The sequence below is a fragment of the Daphnia carinata genome, chromosome 6 (genome assembly GCF_022539665.2).
Source record: "Daphnia carinata strain CSIRO-1 chromosome 6, CSIRO_AGI_Dcar_HiC_V3, whole genome shotgun sequence".
Lineage (NCBI taxonomy): Eukaryota > Metazoa > Arthropoda > Branchiopoda > Diplostraca > Daphniidae > Daphnia > Daphnia carinata.
In genome coordinates, this window is record NC_081336.1 from 8,267,785 (window position 1) to 8,287,143 (window position 19,359).

At 40.3% G+C, this 19,359-nt stretch overlaps 3 protein-coding genes across 4 annotated transcripts; 1 reads left to right on the plus strand and 2 right to left on the minus strand.

Moving 5' to 3' along the window:
- The first annotated feature begins 3,339 nt into the window (after window positions 1-3,339).
- Window positions 3,340-16,281, plus strand: LOC130702616 (uncharacterized). The gene is made up of 21 exons (XM_057524291.2): window positions 3,340-3,733; window positions 3,820-4,029; window positions 4,101-4,202; window positions 4,266-4,389; window positions 4,819-4,926; window positions 4,989-5,066; window positions 5,133-5,213; window positions 5,309-5,397; window positions 10,012-10,257; window positions 11,774-11,928; window positions 11,993-12,318; window positions 12,380-12,674; window positions 13,571-13,641; window positions 13,966-14,174; window positions 14,238-14,421; window positions 14,481-14,640; window positions 14,708-14,904; window positions 14,962-15,149; window positions 15,225-15,333; window positions 15,409-15,524; window positions 15,596-16,281. The coding sequence occupies exons 1-21, from the start codon at window positions 3,698-3,700 to the stop codon at window positions 16,037-16,039; spliced, it is 3,528 nt and encodes a 1,175-aa protein (XP_057380274.1). The 5' UTR covers window positions 3,340-3,697; the 3' UTR covers window positions 16,040-16,281.
- On the minus strand, window positions 5,625-9,200 carry LOC130702582 (uncharacterized). 2 transcript variants are annotated; one of them, XM_057524258.1, is made up of 8 exons: window positions 9,089-9,200; window positions 7,839-8,398; window positions 7,155-7,664; window positions 6,703-7,062; window positions 6,511-6,618; window positions 6,313-6,441; window positions 6,094-6,207; window positions 5,625-6,008 (listed from the first exon to the last, which is right to left on the minus strand). In XM_057524258.1, the coding sequence occupies exons 2-8, from the start codon at window positions 8,349-8,351 to the stop codon at window positions 5,976-5,978; spliced, it is 1,767 nt and encodes a 588-aa protein (XP_057380241.1). In that variant the 5' UTR covers window positions 8,352-8,398; window positions 9,089-9,200; the 3' UTR covers window positions 5,625-5,975. The 2 variants fall into 2 exon arrangements, with proteins under 2 accessions (XP_057380241.1, XP_059351728.1); XM_059495745.1 differs by having other exon boundaries at window positions 6,094-6,204; window positions 9,078-9,096.
- On the minus strand, window positions 16,256-17,488 carry LOC130702592 (dimethyladenosine transferase 1, mitochondrial-like). Its single transcript, XM_057524267.2, has 3 exons — window positions 17,001-17,488; window positions 16,773-16,930; window positions 16,256-16,691 (listed from the first exon to the last, which is right to left on the minus strand). Exons 1-3 carry the CDS (start codon window positions 17,471-17,473, stop codon window positions 16,318-16,320), a joined length of 1,005 nt encoding a protein of 334 aa, XP_057380250.1. The 5' UTR covers window positions 17,474-17,488; the 3' UTR covers window positions 16,256-16,317.
- Between the last annotated feature and the right edge of the window lie 1,871 nt (window positions 17,489-19,359).

Below are 19,359 nucleotides of genomic sequence, written 5' to 3' on the forward strand. Positions count from 1 at the left end.
CTCTCTTTCCCCTATGTCTACGTAGACGGTGCGCGCACATCTAACCTGAGCGCTACCCCCCCGGCACATGCAGGTGTACAGCCGACAGTGTGTCGCCACCGCTCAAGTCTCCCACCAGCCCAAGTTCCTCCTTTTCTTTTCTTTTCTTTTTTTTTTTTTTTGGGGGGGGGGGGGGGGGAAATGAGCCCTTGTGTAAATGGAGACGACGATAGACTTTTGAACTCCAGGACGTCAACTGGAACTGCTCTCAGATTTTTTTTTTTTTTTTTTTCTCTTAGCGACTGTTTAACACGCACATTTTATTTATTTATTTTTTTAAATAAAGCGGCTGATGTCAAAGGTCACGAAATCTTGTGTATACAGTGGATGATTACATCTTCTTCGCCACATGATTTATTTTTATTTTTTGAAATGATTTCATTTTTTTTTTTTTTTTTTGGGAGGGGGGGGGGTTATTTGGAAATGACCTCCCGATATCTCGGTCGACACACTTTGTAGCAGACGAACATTTTCTACTTGAAATGCAACATTCACGACATTTTTTTTTTTTTTTTACCGTACAGAAAGAAAAGAATCAGGTGTTCCAGTTTTCCCGAACCGGAAAAAAGAAATTCGCTTTACATTTTGTTGTTTTTCGTCTATTTTTTTTTTTTTTTTCTAGTGGTGTCTTTTGTTTTCGTTACATCCGAAAGAACGACAGACGTGATGCTATTCTTATCCACCTCTTTTTTTTTCTCTCTCTCTTTCTTTTACGACTTGTCACTAACAACAAGAGATGGCTGGACACTTGCCAACATGCCCCCGCCCCGCATCCAACCCACAAAAATCAAAACAAAAGCCTCAAAACTCTTTTTTTTTTTTTCTTTTTTTTTTTTATTTAGAAAAACATTTTCACGCTATTGATGATCTATTTTCATTGTCTCCTCGTGAATTGAATTATTCAAAAATATTTTTTTTTTTTTTTCCTCAAAAAAAAAAAAAAAAAAATTTAATTGTAAGACGCAAAAAAAAAACAAAAAAAACGCTGCCGCCATCAAGAACGAAAAAAAAAAAAAGAGGAATTTAAAGGAGGTCGCTAGTTTGCAGGTGCAGGCCAGACATAGTGTCGCCAGCCTCGGCACATACACACACACGGAGCGCCAAGTTTCTCTCTCTCCATTTTCTTCTTCTCCCATTATATATATATATATATATATATATATATATCCTATGCAGAGAGAGACGGGGGGGAGTAGGAGGAGGAGAAGAAGAAGGAAAAAGGAGCCGGTATTTTTTATTATTCCAATGGCGGACATGGATACGCGTCTGTGTTCAGTGGGCGGGAGAGTTTCTGGTGAAACACTTGGCACCCACAAGAAATAAAAAAAAAAAAAAAAACAGTCGGAGGGAATAAGAAGACATATTTTTTTTTTTATTTTTTTTTTTTAAACGTCTTATACATCCGATACTCTTCGTTTAGCTAAATAAGAAGGAGATGGCTAACTATTGTGTCCCGTTTGCTATTCATCATTTTCTTGAGATGGGGGGGGGGGGAGGTTTGAATTTAAAAAAAAAAAATGTGAGCGCGATTGGATCGTTTTCTTATTGACGTTTTCGAGATGTTTTAGTAAAAAAAAAAAAAAAAAAAGAAGTGCGAGGGTTAAACATGCAAATGAGTTCTCCGTGAACGTGTTTATCGTCGTCATGCCAGGTGTCACGTGCGCACCAATTTATTGAACGATTTTTCATTTGAAAAAGGAAAGAATAAAAAAACAAAAACAATGAACTTTGTTTTTTTCTTTTTGGATTTCAAATTTCCCGCGTGCGGTTGAATATTCAGATAGAAAGCGAACACAAATTAGCCGGCAAAAATAAACACTCACAGTCTCTCTCTATTTTTTTTTTTTGTTTTTTAATAGAAAGAACGAGGCAGCCACCCAGGTGGTGTTATGAAACTCAACCGATTTTTTCCTCCCCACTGGCGGCAGCCAACGGACAAAAAAAAAAAAAAAAAAAAAAAGAGGAAAAATCAAATCTCTCAATGGCCCCTCTCCTCATGGCAAATGGGAGAAGCGACATCTGATTCGATTGAAATCCCCCCTCCTCTCCTTTATCGCGGCTATGGCATCTGTCGTGCTCGCGCATCATCATCGCGTAACCGTTGGCGAAAATCAAACGGTTGGGCCATACGCATTGGCCGGCGCCGGCAGCTCAAAATGCATCGTCTTTTGTTTCACCAATCTTTATGAAAATGATATGCAAAATAATTTTATTTTCAAAGGGAGGTGGGGTTGGTCTTGTAAATTGGGATGGTGGACTGGGGGGGGGGGGGCGAATATGTTGTTTGATTTCGATGTGGACACTTTGAGACGGGATCTAAAATAACCCAAACAAAATCGAATTCTTATCATTTTTGGCGCCATCTGTGGGATTTCAAATGGCGGACGGGGGGGGGGGAAACGAGAATTTCGGGACTGTCGGCAGGATGACCATCTGCAGAAGTCACGAATCAGCAGAGTCTCGATCGGTTCCTGCTGACATTGTGAAAACAAGGAGGGAAAATTCCCTTTTTTTTTTTTTTTTTTTTTAATTGACTTTAATTCGTAGGCCCTCGACATATTTTCTTTGGTCTTTATAGTCCAAGGGAACCAATTAAGTTTTTTTTTTTTTTTTTTTTTCAGTTTTCAAATTGATTTTTTTTTTTATTTTTTTATTTTCTAACCGCCAAACGAGGAATGAGTGCCATATGTAGATCATATACCATACTGGGCTGGACTCGTTTTTTTTTTTTTTCGCTAGTTGGATATCGACAGCTGGACGAAATTTTTTTCATTAGACGTAGTGGTGTAGGATACTATGTGTATTAAGGGACGTGTTGGACGACATGTGCAACAACGGGTAGCGCACACCATCCGTATACGCACAATCAATGGCCAGATGGTCATGACGTAGATGCAAAAAAAAATAAAATAAAATAATAATAATAATAAATGTGATGGAAGTTGATAGCAGCAGCTAACACGTGAGCACTAAAAAAATGTGAAAAGAACACAACCGGGCGGTCTCTCCATTCATTGCGGTTGCACCCACGGCCATTTGTCGCTCTCCAAGCGTGTGCTTTTTTTTTTTTTTTTTTTTTTTTCCTGCTTTTCTTTAGACCTATTGTTGTCTTTCCAAAATATGCGATCACATCGGGATTATTGTAATGCTAAAAACATGACCGTTTTTTTTTTTTTAATAGACGACGTGAATTCTCGTGTTGCCCCTAGATGGCGAAGCTGCATGCAAAAGCAGACGAATTGGCGCGCTTTAAAATTTAACTAAAGTGTTTGGGTCCTTTTTTTTTTTTTTTTTAATTGACATTTCCAACGTTTTTGGCGCCCGTCCTGTACATATTTGTATTGTCATTCAAAGTGTGTCATCTATTCAAGTGATGTATTTGGGATTCGCCTGAGAGGTGACAACATAAATTTTTGGCATAATGTAAAATATCCAGTCCCTTGTAGACACGACTGTTGATTTTTTGACTCACCCGGATGATGAGTCAATCGTGACGAAAGTGGTTCCTTTCACCGTTTGTTTTACAGGACGTTGTAGCAACAGCTGTTGTTTTCAAAATCCTCCCATTTCCAGAGAGCCAGACGATTTCCTTGACCAAACTTTGATATGGTTTGTCAGCATGATCAAATGAAACCTTTCAGGACCTGTGTCGTTTAAAATGGGAAACCGAGCTACTCATCAGGAAACATGTGACGTGAGTCATTCTTCTTCTTATCAGTCTTTAAAGTTCAAAATCTTAAATGTTGTGCAACATCTGATCTATTTTCCATTGTTATGCAGGCTGTTTGTCGTGATACATATGAAAGCAAAGGGCCAGCCTTCGTGTACGATCCTCTCGCAAGCTTCAGAGTGAATAATGGAGCGCCAATAAAGAGCTTGAAGAAAACCTGCTACTCAAAAGCGAAAACAGTTTGGCCCCTTCCCAACCATGAACTTCCCTTTTTTCCAGAATTCCCAATCAAATCTGTGACGTCAGAGCATTCTTTCAATGTATGTCATCAAGTTGCCTTAGTATTCAATTGTCAAATAATGATTTGACCTCCTTTCCTGAAACTGTGTAGGTGATATCGGTTGTTTCATCAGGTGCCTATGGAAAAGTTCTCCATGTTGTCCATAAAGGAGAAGCAAAGAACTACGCCATGAAGGTTTTGTCAAAAAATATGGTATGTTAAACCATGATCCCTTTTATCCTTAAAGCTTAAATAATTTTAGATTTCCTGATTCAGATATTTAAAGAAAACCTCGTCCAACAAGTCAAAGTTGAAGCTCAAATTCAAGTCATGTGTGATCACCACCCATTCCTCGTGCGTGGCCCCTTTCGTTGGCAGAACAAAAGGAATCTTTTTATAGGTATTAATTTATTCCACGCAGGTTCCTTTTATCCGTTCAATCATGCAAAAACTCAAGTTCAATGGAGATCCAAAACTATGATGTCTAGAATGAAAGGGGCGGGAGTCAAGGTCTTATTCAATTGGGTTCTGTCTTCAGGTGCCCTTTTTTGTGTGTGTGTGTGTGTGTGTGTGTTAAACTAAAATAGGCAATTGCCCGTTTCCGCGTATGTTCTTTCCGTAAGCAATAGCAGCTCAGTAAAAATGCAAATGTCCTGGAGAGGTGATCGTGAAATTCTTGACGTTCGAATCACTAGATTATCCATCACTTTATTAGGCACAAGGTCACTCGCTGACGTTTTAGACGTTTCGTTTTTACGCTGTTTTCTATTTCGGGGCTTATTACCTGACTCAATTTTACTTTGCTTTTCGATTGGTTTGCATCGTAAAGTGACGGAATTCATCGAAGGCGGCGATGTGCATCAACTCTGGCAAGAAACCGGATGTTTCCACGAAGACTTGATCAAAATTTACGTAGCCGAAGTAGCCTTAGTATTAGGTAAATGGGGGAACAGTCAATTGCAGTCAATAAACATAAACTGACTATTATTTTTACAATAGATTTCCTCCACAATGCCGGCATTATTTATAGAGATCTGAAAATGGAAAATCTCTTGATCGACGCAAACGGTCATTTAAGTATGAATAACATAATCTTTGATACAATTTTTTAAATAATTAAATTTTTCCCTTTCTAATTCCAAGAATTGATTGATTTCGGGCTATCGAAATGGCTCTCCCATGGAGATCGATGCAATACCTTATGCGGCACTCAACAGTACATGGGTAATTCACCTTCATTTCATTTTTGTTTCTCAGTGTTCGCCTAATTTATTTTATATTTTTCCTCGTTTTCGTGCTCAATCGTTGATGGCTTGAAGCTCCAGAAATGTTGCGGCTGGTACCGTACACGCACGCCGTTGATTGGTGGTCGCTCGGCGTTCTGTTTTACGCTCTGCTTCAAGGCAAGGTAATGGCAAAAAAAAACAATTCCACTTATTTCTGTGTATTCGCAATGTCGACGTGCGTGTAGTTTGCGGCCTTTCGTATCCTTGACATTCTTGGTGAGGCGTCGTTCAAATAGCTTTAAGAGGAATGAGCCAACAATCAATCACGCGGGAAAAAGCTTTTTTTTTTTTCTTTTTGGTAATTATATATTTCACATTCAGTATATTTTTGCCAGTCTGAAAAATCCGATGACTTTTAACGGCTCGTATGATTTATTTTTTTTGCTAAAATTCGTAATGACATAATAAGATAGAAGCTAGGTTTTCTTTCCGCAATATTTGAAACCTCTCAACTGTAGTCGTTTTGAAACGTTGATTTCTGCAAGTTACGATTGCGGACTTCATATGATTTTGTTTTTTTTTTGTTTTTTTAAGGTAAATGGAAGCTTTTTTTTTTTTGTTTTTGATAGTGTTTGAAACTATAGTAACACACATATTCGATCGATTATTCCACACATCATTTATCTCGCAACTCTTTGGAATTAGCGAGCATTATTATATCGTTAACGACCTCAGTTGATTGCGATTTATTGCGGACCGATTAGTTTTCTCCAGTTGTTGTTTTAGGTGATTCCTATCAAAAGAGAAAGTATTATTTTAAAAAAGAACGTGATCGTTCACTTCTTTAAAAAAAAAAAAAAAAAAGGCATGGCTGTTACCAAATCTTCTGGTTTCACTTTATCACTTAAAGTTGATTCTCCGCTCGGCAAAACCACTGGGTAATTGCTTGGCACCAGGCTAATAATAACGGGCTCTTCCGACGCTGCAGACTTCTACCATCCCCACCATAAAAACAATTAAAGAATTAACTTTTTTTTTTTTTTTTTCTTTTAGCTAATAACGTTTTTCATGGTTTTTTTTTTTTAATTTTTTTATACCGTGTCGTCTTGCGCAATTTTGTCGCTTAGGGTAGACTCTCCGCTGGGTAAAATCACTGGGTAATTGGTGGGCGTCAAGCTTGTCGTGCTTGCCTCATCTGGCGTCTTAATGACTTCTTTTGGCGATTCCTGTTTTCGTTCACATTTTAAACAATGAAGATTCATTTTTATTCATTTTTTTTTTTTTTTTTTAAATACCGCTGATGCAATTTGATGACTGAGTGTGGACCCTCCGTCCGGTAAAACGACTGGGTAGTTGGTGGGCACGTGACCAACAGTGACGGGCTCATCTGATGTCACAGCTTTCTGTTTAGTTTGATGGCCGTTGCAGGGAAAAATGATTGTCAATAGCTGAAGATCAGGGTAATTTAAAAAAGGAAAATGTCTCACGTCAACTGTCGTGTCTGTGGTGGACTCAGCGTCGTCCTTGGATTTGCCCGATCGTGTGACGATGTCGTCGTACTCTTGAACTGGATCGTTGCTCTGCGTCGGTTTGACGGGCTTCTTTTCTTTCGTCGGCTTGGCCGAGTATTTCTCCTTCTCTTTCTCTTTCTTCTCGGCCGTCTTTTTGTTATCATCGCGTTGCAAGCGGATGCCTTCGTTGGCCACGTCGTCGATCTGCGCGGGCAGCACTTTCTGCTCCTCGCCGACACCCAATGCAGCAGCAGCGCTCTGACGGATGGCGGCCAAAATCAGCTCGGGATCTGGCCTGTCCTTGAACGAACGATCCTCTTCAAAGAATTCGCTAGTCTGAGAACCCCGCGTACAAACAAAAGTGAATTGAAATTTCCAAAAAAAAAATTTGAATTGGAAGTTGGAGGACGTGAATGAAAACGACTCACTTTCTCTTTCTCCGTGGCCAATACCGCAGTCCTGGAGCTTTCGACTGGAGTCGATTCAGGTGTTACCTTCACCTCAGCCGAAGGCGCAACAGCAGCTTCTTCTACCTTCACTTGTTCGGTCGTGAATTCGACCGCCTTGGCCGTTTCAGCTGGAGCCGCGATGGTTTCCGATGGCTTCACTTCTTCATTGGCCGCTTCTTCAATTTTGGCAACGCTGTCTGCCGCGGCGACGGTGGCGGCGGCGTTCGTCGTGTTTGGAATGTCCATTTCGGGATTGCCCTTTACTTGCTGGTCTGTTTTTTCGCTTTCTCCAAGGGCAGCCGGTTTGTCAGCCTCGATTGAACTGGTTGTCTGTGTCGGCTGCACTTCCTCCTGGACGTGAGTCAACGTTGTTCCAGTTGCAGCGGATTCTTTGACAGCCGCGTTGGCCGATCCCTCGCCCACTTTTGGCTCTTGCGTTTTTTCGACGACCTCTGTTTTCTCGTTGGAGGGCACCGCTTCAACTTCAGCCTGTTCCCATAGTATTTATTTATTTATTTATTATTATTTTTTTTTTTTTTTGAGAAAAGAACAGGTTTTGAAATATTTTTTTTTTTTTTTTAAGAAAGGGGACAAGACGTCTATCGTTTTGATTATTATTCAAAATGAAATTTTTTGTGTTTGGTTTGCCGCTTTAAAACTGACCTTCGAAACTTGAAGAGAATCCTCGGGAGTGTGTGCCTCAACAGCTGGCGTCGCGACTGAAATACTTTCGTTTTGGGCAACGTTCACCGGTGCTGCTGAGTCAGCCTTTGCCATATCGGGCACCGCCGCTGCGTCGTGTTTCTCGCTCTTTTCATCCTTTGCTTCGTCTTGCACTTTTTCATCGGCTTTTTCTTCTTCTTCTTCGTTCTTCTTCGCATCGTCGCTGGCAGCCGGTGCGCTGCGGACGTCGTCGTCGTCCTCGTCCACCTTTGGTTTGATGAGGTCGTCGGACTCTGCCAGGACGGCCGATGCCGTCGTCGTCGTAGGAGCTTCCGTGGCCGGCGGTGAATTGTATTTGGAATTCCGAACGTTCGAGTAGTGGCTGATGATCAATGGGAACGATCTGCCTCGGCCTTTGTTCTCGGCTGTTTGTGGGTTGCCAACAGGGTACGTCGCGATAACGGAGACCATAGCCAAACAAATTAAGATTGTCCTAGCCTCGAAGATTGTCATTTTTGTTTTTTTGTTTTTTTTTGTTTTTTAAATGCTGTTTTTCCAACCTGTTGAAAGATTGTAAGGGGAAACAAAAAAAGATGTTTGAATTCAGGTCAGAAATCGCGTTCGATTTGGCCTTAGTCATCGAGACGATTGTACGTATTCATGCGGATTACCTTCGATACGAAATCGCAATGGGGTCTTTTAAGAACAAATAATTGAAAAAAAAAACAAACGAGAACGTATAAAAGACACACACGTAAGAATTTGCCCAGCTGCGGAGCTATTTTTTGTTCCTTTCACTTCTTTGCTCTGAGCATGTGACCTTCGTGGCAGGCACCACTACTAGTGTTTCCAGCCCCAGATGTTACCATACCATCTTAACCGGACCCCTCTTATTATTTATTTTTTTTTTCTTTGCCAAAAAGGTGATCACGCGAAAAAAAAAATGCTTTTGGCAACTCGTGGTTAGCCATCCGTATTGGCTGATCGATCGTCTACAACGTTCAATATCCCCCTTTCCAAATTGTACAGGTGTGTGGCTGAGTCGTCCAGTTTCATTGAAGCAGAAAAATTGAAAGTCTAAGATTTTATCTCATTTTAAAATTGATAATTGGCGGGTTTTTTTTTTTTAAACCGATTTTCACTTCACACGAACCTCGAACTTAAAATTTGAAATGCCGACCGTTTAGAAAGCAATTAAAAATGAAATGTTTTTTTTTGTTTTTTTTTTAAATTACGTACGTAAGATGTACCTGTGTTAAGCGTTTATGCTTGATTGGTGTATGTTTCCACTGGTGTGTATTTCCGAAAAGAAAACAAACAAAACACAACAACTCGTGCAGTCCCGGTTCGGGCTTTTAGCGACTGACGTTAGTCCAACATTCGTCGTATGCCTTTTATAGACGCAAGTTTCTACAAACGCCAGTGCGTGGCAACTGATTGGTTCTCGCTCTAGCTCACGTCCAAGGGGTGGGCGTAGACTCTAGTAGTAGGTAGTACTCCAGGTGAAAAGTGGCGGTTCTTTTTTTTTTTTCGGTATGCACCGGCAAAAACGACAAAGTGATTGTATTTTATCCTAAACCCCCCCCCCTGTTTGTTTTTTTGGTTCTTGATTTACTACGTACTCGTATGTTTAACACCCCTCCCCCTCCAAAAAAAAAGGCAGTTGATAGAATACGGGAATAGAAAAAATGTCGTTTAGAATTCTCATTGTTTAAATTTGCAAATGAAGACCTCCGTGTCTGAACTTTCAAATGTCTTGTTTGTTTTTTTTTTTGTTTTTTTTTTTTGTTTTTTTTTCTTATCTGATATGTGAGACTGTTGACTTTTGATTCAGCGAAAGTCGAATGAACGGGCCAAGTGGACGACAAACTTTACGTCACGCGTTCTCAATGTAGGGTCCCAATCGACTCGTAGAAACGTACGCGGTACACACACAAAAAAAACGAAGGTAAGAGAGAGAGAGAGAGAGAGAGAGAGAGAGAGAGAGAGAGAGGTTGAGGCTTCTTGCGCATAGTGTTGAGAGAGCAGCAAGTCATAATTATCGCGTGAAATCGGAAAATGTCCCAAGGACGTTACTGGGCGCTTTTAGGTCGCTTTCGCCCCATGCCGAATTGTGCAGTATATGGTAACCTTATTTGTTGTGCATCATTATTATTATTATTTTGTTATATAGTTCCCCTTTTTTGGCAACTCGGAGGTCCCAGCTGCTCAAGAGACTGCGCTAGACTTCTCGGAGGATGACGTGAATGGCGGGTGGTCGGGCAGTGAATCCGCCCGGCGGCTCATTCGGGGCCTGCTGACCGTCGATCCACTGAAACGAGTCCGCAGTCTACGGACGCTGAAAAATCACGCTTTCTATCATCACTTTGATTTTGAAGCACTTCGCTCCAAAAAGGTATACACGCTTCAAAACTCGCCCGTACTTTTTTTCAAACAGCCAACGATGGCCGGGGAAACGGATCGCTCTTTGTCGTTGCAATTTTCAACCTGAATTTTTAGTTTTTAGTTTGTTTTTTTTTCCCCTCCTTTGTAAACCAGTTTCATCAATTACTTTCAGCTTCTCATTTTGAAAGTTTCTTTCGAATTTTTACCGTTGCCCCTGCGTACGTTCTAGTGTGTCAATGTGCGAAATGCTGGCACTTTGGAAGCAAAACGCACATTTCATGTGTTTGCAGCAAGTTATTGGAATTTCTCGTTTTTGAATGAGTTAGCCTGGTGATTGCGAGCGGGGAAAAACAATAAATTGTCGATCGTTAGCCCTGTTTTAATATTGAATGTTTTTTTCTGGTGTCATCCAGGTGGATCCTTTGCCGTTAGTGTTGAAGCAGAAAGAAAAGCGACGATGTTTTCCGGGTGAAACCGACAGCAATGCAATTATGTTTGATTAGAAAAGTCGTTGTTTTCTTAATTTTTTGTTTTTGTTTTTGTTATAGCCATCAAGAAAGAAATGTTGTGCCTTTCGTTGTCGAGGAATGTTACGAATGATATTGGAATACAAGTCACAAGCAAAGGCTGATTTACGAATCAATTTAGCCTCAGAAAAAGTTGGGAATTCGGTACCAATAGGCAATGGTCCTGAAAACCAAATGCATCAACCGTAACCACATAATCTGATGGCCACTGTATTTTCAGAAAAAATGCAATGAAAGGAACGATGCTTTCAGAAAAGAAAGTGAAAAAAAAAAAAATAGATAGCCTCATCACGACATGGCCATGTGAAACATTCTGAATTTATTACTCGTGTCAGTAATACCTATCAGATAAGGCTCTCAATGTCGAGTTTAAAAAGAGATCATAAGATCGTCTATAGTTTTACCAGTTAGAATGTGATAACCGTACACCAATTAGTACTTCCTATTCATTTAATTTTACATGCCGCAATTGTGAATTTATTTTCATATTTGCTCGCCATCTATGAAACAGACGCACAACTAGTTTTTTTTCAATTCCATATAAATGCTCTTTTAATTTTATGAAACCTTAAAACTCAACCTACTAGTTGTTAGGTTAAATTTATTGTTTCATTAATACGTAACACTGCTGGCTGCTGGACAGTTTATTTTCAAAAATGAAATCTTGTTCGCTAGATGTCGTTGAATAGTAACAAGCAGACGACTCATGCCAAAGTGTGGCTATTACCCGTGAAAAGACCTATGCAAATTTATGTTTAATAAAACAGAAAGTAACTTTTATATCTTGTAACCTTCATTGCAAGGCTATTTAATTTCTTTTTAAAAGTAATTTCTGCATAACATGGCCGGTGTGGGAAATCGAGTGTTAGCTGGTACCAATAGGGCCCTCGACCTTCTTCGCGAGTTACCTCGACTTTCTCTGTCAAATATCAGGAGTAACCCAAAGGCGTTCAAACGGGTATCACACTCAACATAACCAGAGAAAAATTAAAATAGACTAGTTCATCCTAATCTTTTCGTCAGAACAAACGTGGCAGAGGAGAACATGGAGGCATGAAACATGGTGCAGGAAATAAAGGATCAGGCCAAAGACAGAATTTCATGAGGCTTGGTTATGAAACAGGAAATAATCCTTTCTACTTGCGAGTTCCTAAAGAACCTTACTACAAAGGACATCAGTAACTCCATGAAATTAAAGAATTTATTCAACAATTTTCTGCCACGTGCCGATCTCTATTGTAGCATGAGACGAGAATATCCACCTATCTCCCTTATGCAGCTGCAGACCTTGATTGACACAGGAAGGCTGGATACCTCCAAACCCATCGATTTGGCTGCATTATGCAACACAAAGCTTTTTCAACTATCTCCAATTGAAAATCAATATGGGTTTCAACTCACCGATGAAGGCCTTGACAATTTCAAAGGTAGGATAAACATCGAAGTCCAGTACGCTCCGGAGCAAGTGATTGCAGCCATCGAAAGGAATGGTGGAGTCATAACAACTGCCTTTTATGATGCCCCATCCTTAATAGCCATGCGGGATCCCATGAAGTTCTTCGCCAGTGGTACGAAGCATTCATTGCTTTTTAGCGTTACTAGCTCCTTAAAGTTATTCATTTTTATTAGGAACCCCTATACCAAAAAGACAAATGCCACCTGAAAATGCAGTCGAATATTATACTGACCCAAAAAATCGAGGATACCTAGCAGACCCGGACTTAATCGCATTGGAGCGATTCAAGCTTGCACAGAAATATGGTTATGAGCTTCCAGATTTAAAGAAAGATTCGGAACTTCTGCCCATGATGCTTGAACGTAAAGACCCTCGACAGATCTTTTTTGGTCTCAACCCTGGATGGTTAGTCAACATGAAAGACAAGAAAATCTTTGAACCTGAGGATGAACAATTACTAGAATACTACAAATCGTGAAAGTTTATTTCTGTTGGACCAGCTGATAGCAGTATCAATACAAACTAGTTGTTCTCCGTACAGATAGGGAATGTATCTTTTAAGCAAAAAGATGCGCTATCTAAAATGTTCTGATTGAATCTTCTGTTGAATACGTAAGATTTATATGGACGTATCTTTCTAAGATCATGATCTGTGAATCAATGTTGTTGAATTGTAATTAGAAATCGGAATCGGAAAAAACCATATTAGTATTAAAACACGAACCTCAGCAGGAATTCTATATCTGGCAACGTCCAACTAGACATCTGTGTCAAAGTCCGATAAATAGCAATCTTGTGTCAAAACCGTACCCAAAACATTTACAGTTATCGTCATTATGACTGTTCCGTGAGTAACGACATGAGGTGTTTTACTGCCTCTTCATTTTTAATATGGCGAAATTCCAGGATTTAGAAATATTGGAGTCCGCAGCTTACAGACAGCGAAACGCCAGAAGTTTTTGTGGTCCTGGGCCACTCTCCTCGAATCATTACCCACAACAGTTATCAACCCAAAATGTTTTCGTAACATCCTCAGACGATTCCTCCTTCACGTTCGTTCTCGCTGATTTGCCGAAATCAAGTGCAAATAGCACGAGTGTTCAAAACAAATCCCATTTCATGCAGTCATATGGAAGTCATTCAATGGACAGGCATAGTTTTTCAACAGAGGCAAACCAACCTTACTATACTACTAGTGATCAAACTTCTAGAGCTGCTCCTCACAAATACCACCCCAAAGTACATTTAGAATTTGCTTCTAGCCCAGAAACAGGTGTCAGTAACTATTCGTCGAGTCTTGAATCAAGGAAATCACATTCTCATAAGCTAAAAGGAAGCAACCCTCAAACAAACTTGATTGAATTTGGATCACCTCCGCATAGCCCTCTGAAATCACCAACAGATTCTCATCAAGCATATCATTATGCTGTTCCTGGTAAATAATCCTAAAGTTGATTTCCATAATTGATTTAAGCACAAGGCTTATTTGTGGAAAACAAATTTATACCTGTTTTACATTTCGATATTACTCCTCTTCTCCATGCCATACTGATATGGCTCTGAATTGAGATCATGGCACTTTTACATTTTATTTATTTCTTCCTAAATCATGGTGCTCACCAGTTCCCCCCAACTGTCCTATTTTTAGCTGAATGAAGCTAGGGCTTGAGTTCTAAATATAGTCAGTACGAGAGTAACTTGGCTTCATCAACAACTTGAATTTTCTGCATCCCTTAATTTCTACTTTTTTCTACCAAAGCTACTAGGGCGACACCTGAAAGTTCATCTTCAGTCAACAGTGACTCTTTGGCACAAGAGTTCTCCCAATTAGCGAGTGATCTGCATGATGGGATGGAAGTAGGCTCCTTAGTAGAAGTGTTTTTAGGCGGAAGACAGCTGTACGGTGTGGTGCGCTGGTGTGGGAAGCCTAGAAACAAGTCGGAGCAAGGTCTAGTCGGAGTTGAATTGGTAACATTTCCATAGTAAAAAGTTCCACTTAATGGAAGTTAACATCAATATTTATTATTTCAGGAGTGTGATATTGATGAAGGCTCAGATGGAAGCTACCTAGGTCAACAGTTCTTTCGTTGTTCTCCTGGTAGGGGTGTATTTGTCCCGTTTAGGCACTGCAGACCCGACTCCAGGTTCAGTAGTTCCTTCGATGTCACGAAACCAACAACTTTTGGAAGAAATTATGAAGCTTCTTCCGAACTAGGTATTAACTTTGCAAATTCTTTTCTTTACAATAAACCAATAATTTAGTCGTTCATTTAGAATATGGAGGACCAGAGTGCCCATCAGTGATTGGTGAAGTGCCGCCTGTCGGCCAGTTTGGTGATTGGAGTAAGCTGACTGGTAAATTCCGTGGTATTCAGGGTCATCACAATTCTTGTTACCTGGATGCAACCTTATTCAGCATGTTCACCTTCACCAGGTAAAACGTGTTATTAACTCGTGTATAAGACAGCATAATTTTTATTAAATGTTTTTCTTTATGCTAGCATTTTTGATGGTCTTCTTTATCGACCACCAACGCGTAACGATATACCACAATACGAAGAAGTGCAAAGAATATTGAAAGAAGAAATAGTAAATCCTTTACGCCAGCACTACTATGTGCGGGCTGATAAAGTTATGAAACTCCGCCGTCTTCTTCAAAAACTAGGATCTGTCAAAGGTCTAACCAACGAAGAAAAAGGTGAGTTGTCAGGACATTTACGATAGAAAATAGGATAAAACAAAAACTTCTTATCAGATCCCGAAGAGTTCCTTCATTGTCTGCTATCACAAACGCTTAAAGCGGAACCATTTTTGAAATTGAGCTCTGGGCAAGAAGCTTACCATCATCAGCTTTTTGTTGAAAAAGACGACAAACTCGTCATGCCAACAGTCCAGCAGCTCTTTGAGCAAAGCTTCCTTTCCAGTGGCATTAAGCTAAAAGAAGTATTTATTTACAAATTCGTCTGTAGCTATAAAAATATTATTAAATTGCTGTATTGGTTAACTTTTCTATGTTAGGTTCCGCCAGTACTCATAATTCAAATGCCCCGATTCGGGAAATCCTACAAAATGTATCCTTATGTTCTTCCATCCTCGCTTCTGGACATTACGGACGTGTTAGAAAACTGTACGTCGTATACACGTGACTGTCTCTTTTTCCTAGAAAATAATTGAAAAAGCTCTTTTATTTATTTTCCTCCAGCTCCACGACAATGCATCGTTTGCGGACATTTGGCTGAAATGGAATGTCAGCAATGTCTTGGTCAATGTGGTACCGGTCTCGAAAGCATCGCTTTTTGCGAACCGTGTCTTTATAAAGTATTTACGTTTATTCCGTTAGGCTTTAACCATGTACTTGCCATAACTATTATATTATTACTTTGTTCCAGGTCCACAGTCATAAAAAACGAACGACGCATCAGGCCCAGCGGTTGCAAGTGCCGGCAGATTTTGCTGCCTTGCAGGAGCACTGTGTTATACCACGCATGTACATGGAACTGTTCGCCGTAGTTTGTATTGCTACAAGCCATTATGTTGCATTCGTCAAGTGCGGACCGGGGCCCGATGCCCCTTGGTGTTTCTTTGACTCGATGGCTGACCGTAAAGGTGAACAGAATGGGTTCAACATACCCGAAGTGATCGCATGTCCCGATTTGCCCCGCTGGCTTTCAGACGAGTGGGACAAGCAGCTTCTGTCAAACGGCTTGGATCCTTCATCCTCCTCTTCCTCAAGTAACCCTTCTGGCGTAGGTCTCCCGGACTATGTCCGCCGTATATTTTCCGATGCCTATATGTGCCTTTACCAAAGCCCCGATCTTATGTTATACCGCTAAGTATTTAATATACGCCTGTTTTGCCTTTTCTGTTTACAAAGGCCGACGTTGTGAGTTCTTTGTAAAAGTTCATCTCACATCAGTTGGTCCTACACCTTTGCCTGCTCTTCCTGGCTGCCTGTTTGTTGCACAATATTGAACGTTACACTAAGCGTCACAGGTGGTGGACAAATTGTAAAAAAAATATTTCTGTTGATAGAACGAGGGAAATGGACGTTATTACAGTATCAATTACTTGACTATATTTTTTAACTGGAAACCTCCACAAAATTGTACCATCACAACTGATCAGCAAACAGGATATCTTCAATGCCTTCTGTGGAACGCGAATTGTATCGCGCAAGGGATGGAAACTTTTCAAGAATAACGCTGTAAGACTGGCAAAGGCGGTCAAACTCTTCGATACTCAGTTCGAAAGGCCTCAGTGTTCCGTCGACGTCGGCTAGCCGCAAAAGTGTTTGGACCTGTTCAGCTCTCATCGATGTAGGGAAAAGCATCTCCAAACCACGCCGACAGTATTTCTGTCGAAACGAGAAGGTAGTCCGGGCAACTTTTTCAACCAAACTGAAGGGTGCTTTAATCTTGGGAACAATGAGTGGTGTGAAATGCACAACACCCACGTCCACGTTTGGCTTTGGAACAAATGCTCTTCCTAAATTGATGGATGAGAATTTTGGTGATTAGATCGATGACATCCATTGAAGAGTAAGGAGACTTGAATTGAAATTCGTACCAGGAATTGTGAATTTGTGCTGCACATGGCAAAGATGTTGCACCATAACCGAGAGCCTACAGCGTTCTGGAGTACCAATAGGTGCCACCATCCTCTCTGCCACTTCTTTCTGGAAGGTTAGAGTTAAAGGAACTCTTCCATGGGCCCATGCATCTGACCTGTAAAATAGAGATAGAAAAACCTTTGTGTTAAGTCCTCACAGTGTAAACTCTTGGAAGACGTACGTACCGTTCTGAAATGGCACATAACCATTTAATTATAAGCGGCGTGGCGATGTTGAAGGGTAAGTTACCGATAATGTGAATGTTAGGAGTCACGTCTTTCCAGTCACGGCTTGATTCTTGAGGGAAGGTGTTTCTTAAGTTGTGACTAAGAACGTCACCCCAGATGATTGACATTCTATTATCACTGGCCTCTGCTAGCATCTCCAAAGGAGGATGAAAACGCGTATCCTTTTCCACGACAACTAGCTTTTTGACATTGCGAGATAAGATTGTTCGGGTGAGGGAGCCGGCACCTGGACCGACTTCACAAACATAACCCTCGGAAATGTTTCCCGCGGCCGACACTAATTTGCTGGTCAATTTGGGATCTAACAAAAAGTTTTGGGACAGTTGCTTCACAGCTTGAAGGCGGTACAAATTAAGGAGGTCACGTACAGCAGGGAGTGGGGGTAAACGAGAAATCAGGGGGGTCGACATTTTCTACTTATTACTTTGAGGTATCTAATTCATCAAGAAATTTCTCTTGCTTGACAGCAAAGATTGAATAGCTATATATGCTCAAAACACCTCCAAGGAGGGCAACTCCTGTAAGGATATTGTTGCGTCTTAATCGTTTAAGCTTGGCGACTCTGTCAATGTTTTGTTTTTCAAGAATTTTCATATAATCTAGCTGTGCTTGTGAAAGTTTTAGCCTGTCGCTGGAGACATCAAGTTTTGGCATGTGATCCTTAGTATCCATTGTTGCACTAAAACCTAATAGCAGTAGGCATTATCCTAGGAGAACGAAGTCAGCGATAATTATTAAAGTGCGATTTAAAATGCAACTTAGATTTTAACAATTTGGCTAGTTTTAACATTTATTACATAAGACTTTTAAAATGTGGAAAACTTTACGCGATTTTGTTCCTTTATAACTTACAAACCCCAAAATTTTCTAGTCCCCAATATAAAAAATTAAATGAATAATTCTAGCTACCTTATATCTTATTAAATATTTACCGGTAAATCACACAAAAAACAAAACGCGTGTTTAACGTTACGAATAACTACACTGAGCAGACGAGAAGATATCAAATTTGCTCTACCGCTGTTGTCAAATGCAAATGGCGCTAGTATCTTTTCACCTTTTTTCGTCGACTTTTACGTTTGACTCCGTATATTTTCATTAATAACTAGTAAAAAAAAACAACACTAATAGTAAATCTATGTTTTGGCTGAAATGAAGAGAAAAACTACGCATGGTAAAAAAATATCACATGGTTTATATGGAACCCACCTGGCTTTCCCGAAAGAAACTGGGGTAGAGGTAAGATAAATCTTACGGCCAATAGCCGTTTAAAGATATTTTGACATAACCTGAGAAAAGGCTAGTTTCACCTCTATTGACCTACCCGTCAGCAATGACCTTGAACTCGAATTACCTCAGGCTTTTCAGTTTGAAAAACAAAAATTCAATTTCACTTACCAATTCAGTAGTTCACTCACCTTCACTGTGTACACTAGTGTAGAAACCACTTCTGGTATTTTAGTAGTAGTGTTTCACGCCTCCACACATGGCTTAGAATATCGTTCACCTGTTATTGGTTACTTAATTTATGGATACACAAATCACGCACTACGGAAGCCTCACATAAGCACTAGGTTTTGCATTCGCACTAGTCTAGTCTAGTTTAGCATAGATAGATTAGAAAAACGTACATAGGCTACCTCACACGTTGCTTTTGCACTACACTGCCTGCACTCAATGCATCTCGTATTTTCCCATTGCATTTTTGCCATCACAAACTCCTAACCACAATACGCAATTTACCATTAACGTTAACAAAATAACGATCAAACGACAAAGCTAACCATTCATCATTAACGAAAGTTATTTTTCAGGACCTTTGTGTAAAATCCTGTTTGTCAATCTTGTACTTGATGTATGTTAGTGTTAAGCAGAACTTTGTTGTTTTTGATTAACCAAAAGCAATTTTTTTTTCTTTTCTGTTTTTCTTTCACGATATATTAGGAGGGCAATCTTTGGGCGTCACCGTGGCCAGCAGGACATCGAGGATCGTCGCCGAAGATCGTCACCACCAAGAAAAGGTATCATTGATAAGTTAAAAGTGTACTAACTCTGTTTTTTGTATTTTTTGTATCTAGGATGGCCACTCCTCCGAAAAGGCCCAACGAGAATCGTCGCAGCAGCTACAAGAGCGCCGTGGGAGCAACTAGATCGTCGCCAAACAGGTATCATTGATAAATTAAAGTGTACTAACTGCGTTTTTTTGTATTTAGATTGGCCAGCCAAGGAAACGAAGAGGCTCAACGGGGATCGTCGTGGGAGCTACAAGAACGCCGTGGGAGCAACTAGATTGTCG